A 9,384-nucleotide genomic window follows, 5' to 3' on the forward strand; every position below is an offset into this window, starting at 1 on the left:
GGGCTTTAGAGTGGTTTATAGGTATTTATAGGTATTTAGAGGGCTTTAGAGGGCTTTAGAAGTGTGTAGAGCGGGTTAGAGGGGTTTAGATGGGTTTAGGGGGTTTATAGGGGGGTTTAGATGGATTTAGAAGTGAGTAGAGGGGATTAGAGGGGTTTAGATGGGTTGAGAGGGGATTGGAGTGCGTTGCAGGGGGTTAGAGTGGTTTAGAGAGGGTTAGAGAGGTTTAGACGGGCTTAGACGTGAATAGAGTGGTTCGGAGAGGCTTAGTAGGGTTTAGAGGGGTTTAGAAGGGTTTCAAATGATTTTGTGGGGTTTAGAGAGGTTTCGGGGGGTTTAGAGGGGATTAGAGAGTGTTAGAATGCGATAGAGGGTTTAAGATGGGTTCAGATGGGTTTCGAGGTGGTTAGAGCAGTTTTGAGCGGTTTTGAGGGGTTTAGAGGGCTAGAGAGCCTTACAGGGGGTTAGTGGGATTTAGAGGGATTTAGTGGGGCTTAGAGGTGTTTGGGGGGGTTTTAGAGAGGGATAGAGGGATTTCGACGGATTTAAAGAGGTTTAGATGGGATTAGAAGAGTATGGAGTGCTTTAGGAGGGTTTAGACATGTTTGGAGGGATTTAGAGCAGTTTAGATGGCTTTAGAGGTGTTTAGATGGGTTTAGGGGGCTGTAGAGGTGTAGAGTGGGGTTAGTGGTTTTTAGAGGGTATGAGAGTGGTTTTGAGGGGTTTGGAGGGGTTAAGGGAGGTTTAAAGGGGCTTGGTCGTGTTTAGATGGGTTCAGAGGGGCTTAGAAGGGTTTGGGGGGGGGGGATTTAGATCGGTTTAGAGGGGTTTCGAATGATTTAGAGGGGTTTAGAGGGGAGTGGTGTTTGTTAGATGGGGTTTAGAGGTTTCCTGATGTTTCGAGGGGTTTGAAGGAGTCGATGTATTTGGAGGGGTTTTGAGGGGTTTAGAGGGCTAGAGGGGTTTGGGTTTAGAGGGGATAGTGCAGTTTAGAGGTGTTTAGAGGGTTTTATGGGATTTTAGAGGGATTTACTTTGGTTTAGAGGGGCTTAGAGGATTTCTTGGGTTTATAGGGGTTTGGATGCGTTTAGTGCGGGCTTAGATGTGTTTAGATGGGCTTAGACGGGGTTAGAGGGATTTTGATGGGTTTAGAGGGGATTAGAGTGCTTTTGAGGCGTTTAGAGGTCTTTAGGGGGTTTTAGATTGTTTTAGAGGGGTTTTCAGTGGTTTAGAGGGGTTTAGCGGGGTTTAGAGGGGATAGAGCAGTTTAGAGGTGTTTAGAGGGCTTTATGGGATTTTGGAGGATTTACTTTGGTTTAGAAGGTTTTAAAGGGGTTTAGAGGGCTTTAAAGTGGTTTGAAGAGTTGTTTAGAGGGGTTTGCAGAGGTTTCTAGGAGGATGGATGGGTTTTGAGGTTAAAGTTGGTTAGACGGGCTAGGGAGGGTTAGAAGCTGTTAGAGAGGTTTAGAGGTGTTTAGATGGGTTAGATGGGGTTTGACGGGTTAGATGGGTTCAGTGGTGTTTAGAGTGGTTTAGGGGTGTTTAAAGGTGTTGGAGGGGGTTAGAGGTGGGAAGAAGGGGTTAGAGGGGGTTTGGGTGTTTAGATGGAGTTTGAGGGGGTTGGAGTGGGTTAGAGGAATTTAGAGGGGGTTAAGGGGTTTAGATGGGTGTGGTGGTTTAGAGGGGGTTAGAAGCGGTTAAAGGAGCTTTGAGGGGTTTAGTAGTGATTTTGAGGGGTTTTGAGGTGGTTAACGATGGTTAGAGGGTGTTAGAAGGGGTTAAAGAGGTTTAGAGGGGTTTAGAGGGCATTAGAAGCAGTTAGAGTGGAATAGAGGTGGGTAGAAGCGGTTAGAGGGTGTTCGAAAGGTTTAAAGGGGTTTAAAGAGGGTTAGAGGGGTTTAGAGAGGGTTGGACGGGGTTAGAGGGTTAGGGTTAGAGTTTTAGAGGTGTTTAGAGGGGGCTAGAGGTACGGAGAAGTCTGAATGACAATAAAGGATACTTTGACTTTGACATTGATCACCAGCTCTTTCTCCTGCTCCATCTCCAATACCAGCTCCCTCCAGCTCTAGCTCCAACACCATCTCAATCACCAGCTCCAGCTCTAGCTCCATCTCAAGCTCCGTCTCCAGCTCCATCTCCATCCCCAGCTTTACCTCCAGCTCTAGTTTAACTCCATCTCCAGGTCTAGATCAGGCTCCATCTCCAACTGCATTTCCAGCTTTAGCTTCAGCTCCATCTCCAGGTCTAACTCCATCTCCAGCTCCATCTCCAGCTCCATCTCCAGGTCTAACTCCATCTCCAGCTCCATCTCCATCTCCAGTTCCATCTTCAGCTGTACTAGCTAGAGCTCCATCTCCAGTTCCATCTCCAGTTCCACCTCCAGCTCCACCTCCAGCTCCAGCTCCAGCTCCAGCTCCAGCTCCAGCTCCAGCTCCAGCTCCAGCTCAATCGTCAGTGCTAGCTCCAGCTCCAGGATCCATCTCCAGAACTAGCTTTAACTCACCAGATGCAGCTCAAACTCAATCTCCAGCTCTAGCTGTACGAGCTACAGGGAAGGGGCTGTAATATCTTCCCTGACTGGCTACAGTTCCATCTTCAGTTCCATCTCCAGCGCTAGCTCCAGCTCTAGCCCTAGCTCCATCTCCAGCTCCCTATCCAGATCTAGCTATAGCTCCATGCTCCATCTTCAGCTCCATCTTCAGCTCCATCTGCAGCTCTAGCTCTAGCCCCATCTCCAGCTCCATTTACAGCTCTAGCACCATCTCCCTCTCAATCTCTATCTCCAGTTCCCTCCAGCTCTAGCTTTAGCTCCAGCTCCAACTCCATCTCCAGTTTTTTTTAATTTTTAAAATATTTTTATTAGAAGCAATGTGCTCTAGCAAATCTCTAGCTAGAGCTCCATCTCCAGCTCCATTTCCAGCTCTAGCTCAAGCTCCATTTCCAGCTCGAGCTCTAGCACCATCTCCAGCTCAATCGTCAGCGCTAGCGCCATCTCCAGATCTAGCTTTAGCTCCATCACCAGATGCAGCTCAAACTGCATCTCCAGCTCAATCTCCAGCTCTAGCTCCTCGAGCTGTACTGGCTACAGTCCATCTCCAGTTTCCATCAGCCTGCTTCCTCCTAATCTAAAATATCTCCTGCTCTATCTATATCTCCCCCCTCTCCCTCCCTCTCCCTCTCCCTCTCTCCTCTCTCTCCCTCTCCCTCTCCCTCTCCCTCTCCCTCTCCCTCCCTCCTCTTTCCGGTCTCCCATCTCCCCTCTCCCTCCCTCTCCCTCTTCTCTCCCTCTCCCTCTCCCTCTCCCTCTCCCTCTCCAGCTCCCTCTCCCTCTCCGCTCCCTCCTCCCTCTCCAGCTCCCTCTCCCTCTCCCTCTCCCTCTCCCTCTCCCTCTCCATCTCCCTCCTCCCTCTCCCTCTCCCTCTCCAGTTCCCATCTCCATCCCTCTCCCTCTCCATATCCAGTTCCCTCTCCCTCTCCATATCCAGTTCCCTCTCCCTCTCCCTCTCCAGTTCCCTCTCCCTCTCCCTCTCCCTATCCCTTTCCAGTTCCCTCTCCCTCTCCATTTCCCTCTCCCTCTCCCTCTCCCCATCCAGTTCCCTCTCCCTCTCCCTCTCCATATCCCTCTCTTTCCCATTTCCATCCTCTCCATATCCAGTTTATCCATCTCCATTTCCCCCCTATCCAGTTCCCATTCCAGTTCCCTCTCCCTATCCATATCCAGTTCCCTCTCCCTCTCCCTCTCCCTCTCCCTCTCCCTCTCCATATCCAGTTCCCTCTCTCCCTCTCCCTCTCCCTCTCCCTCTCCATCCAGTTCCCTCTCCCTCTCCATATCCAGTTCCCTCTCCCTCTCCATATCCAGTTCCCTCTCCATATCCAGTTCCCTCTCCCTCTCCCGCTCCATATCCAGTTCCCTCCAGCTCTAGCTTTCACTCCATCTCTAGCTCCAGCTCCATCCCCAGCTCCATTTCTAGCTCCCCCTCCAGCTAGCTCTACTCCATCTTTAGCTCAGTCTCCAGCTCTAGCTCCATCTCCATCTAAAGCTCTAGTTCTACCTCCAGCTCCAGCTCCAGCTCCAGCTCCAACACTGGCTCCAGCTCTACCTACAGCTCAATCTCCAGATCCATCTTTAGCTCCATCTCCAACACAATTTCCAGCTCTAGCTCCAGCTCCATCGCCAGCTTCATCTTCAGCTCCAGCTCCCTCCAGCTCCAGCTCCAGTTCCATCTTCAGGTTCACCTCCATCTGCAGCTCTAGCTCCATCTGCAGTTCCAGCTCCGTCTCCAACTCTAGCTCCATCTCAATCTTCTGTCCTAGCTACATCTCCATCTCCAGCTTTAGCTCCAGCTCCATCTCCAGCTCCAACTCCAGCTCTAGCCCCAGCTCCATCTCCAAATCAAGCTCCAGTTCTAGTTCTAGCCCAAGGTTCAACCCCAGCTCCAGCTCCGGTTCCATCTCCAGCTCCATCTTCTGCTCTAGATCTTGCTCTGTCCCCAGCTACATATTCAGCACTATCTCCAGTACTAGCTCTATCTCCATCTTCATCTAAAGCTTGAGTTCTATCTCCATCTTCAGCACTAGTTAAAATCTCCATCTCCAGCTCCATCTCCAGCTCCATCTCCAGCTCCAGCTTTCACTCCATCTCCAGCTCCAGCTCATTCTAAAGCTCAATCTCCAGCTCTAGCTCTACATCCAGCTCCACCTACAGCTCCATATCCATCTCTAGCTCCATCTTTAGCTGCATCTCCAGCTCCATCTGCAGCTCTAGTCCTAGCTCTATCTACAGCTCCAGCTCCATCACCAGATGCAGCTCAAGCTCCATCTTCAGCTCAATCACCAGCTCTAACTCTACGAGCTGTACTAACTACAGCACCATCTCCAGTTCCATCTCCAGCTTCATTTCCAGCTCTAGCGCCAGCTCGAGCTCCATGTCCACCTCTATCTCTAGCTCCATCTCATAGAAACATAGCAAATAGGTGCAGGAGAAGGCCATTCGGCCCTTCGAGCCAGCAATTCATTGTGATCATGGCTGATCGTCCTCTATTAATAACCCGTGCCTGCCTTCTCCACATATCCCTTGATTCCACTAGCCCCTAGAGCTCTATCTAACTCTCTCTTAAATCCATCCAGTGATTTGGCCTCCACTGCACTCAGTGGCAGGGCATTCCACAAATTCACAACACTCTGGGTGAAAAAGTTTTTTCTCACCTCAGTCTTATATGGTCGCCCCATTATTCTAAGACTGTGGTTCTGGATCTGTGGTCTCCAGGCCCATCCCCAGCTCCATCTCCAGCTCTAGCTCCATCGCTGTCTCCAGTTTCATCTGCATCTCCAGCTCCAGCTCCATCTCCAACTCCATTTCCAGCTCGAGCTCCATCTCCATCTTCAGCTCCAGATCTAACTACATCGCCATCTCAATCACCAGCTCCAGCTCTAGCTCCATCTCCAGCTCCCTCCAGCTCTAGCTCTACTCCATCTTCAGCTTAGTTTCCAGATCCTGCAGCTCTAGCTCCATCTCCATCTCCAGGTCTAGCTTTATGTACAGCTCCAGCTCTAGCTCCATCTCCTGCTCAATCTCCAGCTCTAGCTCTAGCTCCATCCCCAGTTCCACGGTCAGCTGTACTAGCTAGAGCTCCACCTCCTGCTCCACCTCCTGCTCCACCTCCTGCTCCACCTCCATCTCAAGCTCCATCTCAAGCTCCACCTCCATCTCAATCGCCAGTTCTAATTCTAGCTCCATTTCTAGCTCTATCTCCAGCTCTATCTTCAGCTCACTCCAGCTCTACTTTAACTCCACATCCAGCTCTAGTTCTTGCTCCATCTGCAGCGTGTGGGATTGGGAAGGGAAATTAAAGTGTGTAGCAACCAGGAGATCAGGTAGGTCCAGGAGAACTGAGCGAAGTTGTTCAATGAAACCATCGCCCAGTCTACGTTTGGTCTTGCCGATGTATAATAAAGGCCACAACTTGAACAACGGATACAGTATAGGATGTTGGGGAGGTGCATGGACCTCTTCCTAGCCTGAAAGGACTGCCGGCGTCCCTGGACATAGTCGAGGAAGGAGTTATAGAGACAGGTGTTGCACCACTTGCGGTTTCAGGGGAAGGTACCTGGGGAGTGGGCGGCTTGGGTGGGGAGGGATGAATTGACCAAAAAATAAGTTTCTAATCATTTAAGACTGAAGCGAGAAAAAACTTTTTGACCCAGAGTTGTGAAATTGTGGAATTCCCTGCCACAGAGGGCAGTGGAGGCCAAATCACTGGATGGATTTAAGAGAGAGTTAGATAGAGCTCTAGGGGCTAGTGAAATCAAGGGATTTAGGGGTAATATGAGGGGGAACTTCTTTACTCGGAGAGTGGTAGCGGTGTGGAATGAGCTTCCAGTGGGAGTGGTGGAGGCAGGTTCATTGGTATCATTTAAAAATAAATTGGATAGGCATATGGATGAGAAGGGAATGGAGGGTTATGGTATGAGTGCAGGCAGGTGGGACTAAGGGGAAAAAAAATTTGTTCGGCACGGACTTGTAGGGCCGAGATGGCCTGTTTCCGTGCTGTAATTGTTATATGGTTATATGGTTATATGATATGGGGAGAAGACAGACACGAGTTATTGATTGGGGACGATCAGCCATGATCGTCCCCAATGATATTAATGATCTGGATGAGGATATTAATGATCTGGATGAGGGAATTGAAGGCAATATCTCCAAGTTTGCGGATGACACTAAGCTGGGGGGCAGTGTTAGCTGTGAGGAGGATGCTAGGAGACTGCAAGGTGACTTGGATAGGCTGGGTGAGTGGGCAAATGTTTGGCAGATGCAGTATAATGTAGATAAATGTGAGGTTATCCATTTTGGTGGAAAAAACAGGAAAGCAGACTATTATCTAAATGGTGGCCGACTAGGAAAAGGGGAGATGCAGCGAGACCTGGGTGTCATGGTACACCAGTCATTGAAAGTAGGCATGCAGGAGCAGGCAGTGAAGAAAGCGAATGGTATGTTAGCTTTCATAGCAAAAGGATTTGAGTATAGGAGCAGGGAGGTTCTACTGCAGTTGTACAGGGTCTTCGTGAGACCACACCTTGAGTATTGCGTACCCTTTTGGTCTCCAAATCTGAGGAAGGACATTATTGCCATAGAGGGAGTGCAGGGAAGGTTCACCAGACTGATTCCTGGGATGTCAGGACTGTCTTATGAAGAAAGACTGGATAGACTTGGTTTATACTTTCTAGAATTTAGGAGATTGAGAGGGGGTCTTATAGAAACTTACAAAATGCTTAAGGGGTTGGATAGGCTAGATGCAGGAAGATTGCTCCCGATGTTGGGGAAGTCCAGGACAAGGGGTCACAGCTTAAGGATAAGGGGGAAATCCTTTAAAACCGAGATGAGAAGAACTTTTTTCACACAGAGAGTGGTGAATCTCTGGAACTCTCTGCCACAGAGGATAGTCGAGGCCAGTTCATTGGCTATATTTAAGAGGGAGTTAGATGTGGCCCTTGTGGCTAAGGGGATCAGAGGGTATGGAGAGAAGGCAGGTACGGGATACTGAGTTGGATGATCAGCCATGATCATATTGAATGGCGGTGCAGGCTCGAAGGGCCGAATGGCCTACTCCTGCACCTAATTTCTATGTTTCTATGATCACAATGAATGGCGCTGCTGGATCGAAGGACCGAATGGCCTCCTGAACCTATTTTCTATGTTTCTATGTAAACCCCCATATCTCCAAAAGTGGAGATTGTGGATTTCTCGATTAAACTTTGTGGTACAGAACGCTGCAGCACAGACACTGATGTCAATGACAGCCCAGGAATTTCTCATTTCATCCATTTATCTCACCGAATTATTTACAGGTCTGCATCAATCAATTCCCAATATCCGAACATTTTTGCCAAGGCCTCTTCAATTTCCATCCTTAGTTTACTCGGCAATCTGAAGATTCAGCACAGAACAGACGAGCCATTATCCGTCACGGGACGGAATGCGAGCACCATAAAGGTTGACTTTGCTGACATTCCAAACTCGTATTTTTTCCACTGATATAACATATTCAGCTCTCCTTCCATTAATCGCCATTAATTTGCCTCTATGCCCTATTATGTTTCTCAACGGCCCTTTGTCTCCATTTGCCCCTCTTCCTTCCCTCGTTGCCACCATCCTAACATTCGTTAAAATAATCTGGTCACGCCTGTGTTAAGAACCGTGCATGCGCTATACATGCTCTATTTTAACTGGGCTCAAACTCAGGCTTTATTTCTGAACCTTTCCTCCTCGTGTGGCCAGAATCGTTTAAAACCCATCTGTGTTCAATATCTATTGCGCCAACCACGTTTTGATGCATTTTACTGGGACCAGATTCATGTATATTACCACCAGTCTCTAGAATTGAAGCACAAAAGAGACTTAACTTCGATGTCGTCATTTATTTATCAACACATTAAAAATAGCACTTCTCAAGTGATGCTGCAAGTAGGTGTCTCAGCGGACTTCCAATTATCAATAAAGTTATGCGCTCAACTGAGGGAACCTACGGCCAGGGAATTTAATCGGCATTAAATACGGAACGTGTATCTGCAGCGCGCGGAGCCGATTATTAAACACAGAAAATGGTTGAATCTTTCGACAGATTTCAGAGAATATGTTATCTGGTCATTGCTTTTCTTGGGGTTCCCGGTAAATTAGTGGAAGTTTACCAACTTAAAGTTATGGTTGAAATATTTTGGTTCTGGTTTCACTCTGTGAATTTTTCGTATGTTCACGTCAGGTCCGGCGGTGTAGAAATCATCAGATGAGCAGCACTTTTATTTTGAAACGATGGGTTATGAATCCCCTTCACAGTTGGGGGCTCCGGTCTCGTCGCCACGATACCTATTTATTGCATTACTCTGAACATCGAATAATATTCAGCCTACAGATATTTTACATAGAGAAGACACGGAAAGAGCGTATATTTGTCAAATAGAGAGAGAGAGAGAGGGAGAGAGAGAGAGAGTCCGTGTCCGGAAGGCATTAAGGGGTCAGAGTAAATCAAGCAATGAGAGTGATCCAGAGATTGAGCGTAGGCGCAGGTCTGTGATTTTACTCTTCATCATATCCGGTAGTTTTATCCTTCTGTGGCTAACGACTCTCGTTGATTACTTATTATAACGTTGCAGGAAGGAATCCCAATTATTACAACCCTTCTGAATACATCTTTCGTCAGGCCGGATACATATTACTAAACGTAAATTTGTGCACAAACACTTTTATTTATGGAGTGACTCGGGCCAAGTTCAGAAAGGAGTTCATTGACGCGTTTAAATATCCAGTGAACAAAATTATTCGAATCATTAATAAATAGATTAACTCTTGAACAACAGGGGATGGTGTGTTCTTATATCAACGGGTTG

At 48.1% G+C, this 9,384-nt stretch overlaps 1 protein-coding gene across 1 annotated transcript; it reads left to right on the forward strand.

The window, feature by feature from the left end:
• Nucleotides 1-2,498: 2,498 nt before the first annotated feature.
• LOC129693750 (uncharacterized) lies at nucleotides 2,499-5,270 on the forward strand (the record flags this gene model as incomplete). Its single annotated transcript, XM_055630522.1, has 3 exons — nucleotides 2,499-2,710; nucleotides 2,945-2,975; nucleotides 3,836-5,270. Coding segments are annotated over 3 exons (954 nt in total), but the record flags the coding sequence as incomplete, so codon positions are not given.
• Nucleotides 5,271-9,384: the final 4,114 nt, after the last annotated feature.

This window comes from Leucoraja erinacea, unplaced genomic scaffold, assembly GCF_028641065.1.
Source record: "Leucoraja erinacea ecotype New England unplaced genomic scaffold, Leri_hhj_1 Leri_413S, whole genome shotgun sequence".
NCBI lineage: Eukaryota > Metazoa > Chordata > Chondrichthyes > Rajiformes > Rajidae > Leucoraja > Leucoraja erinaceus.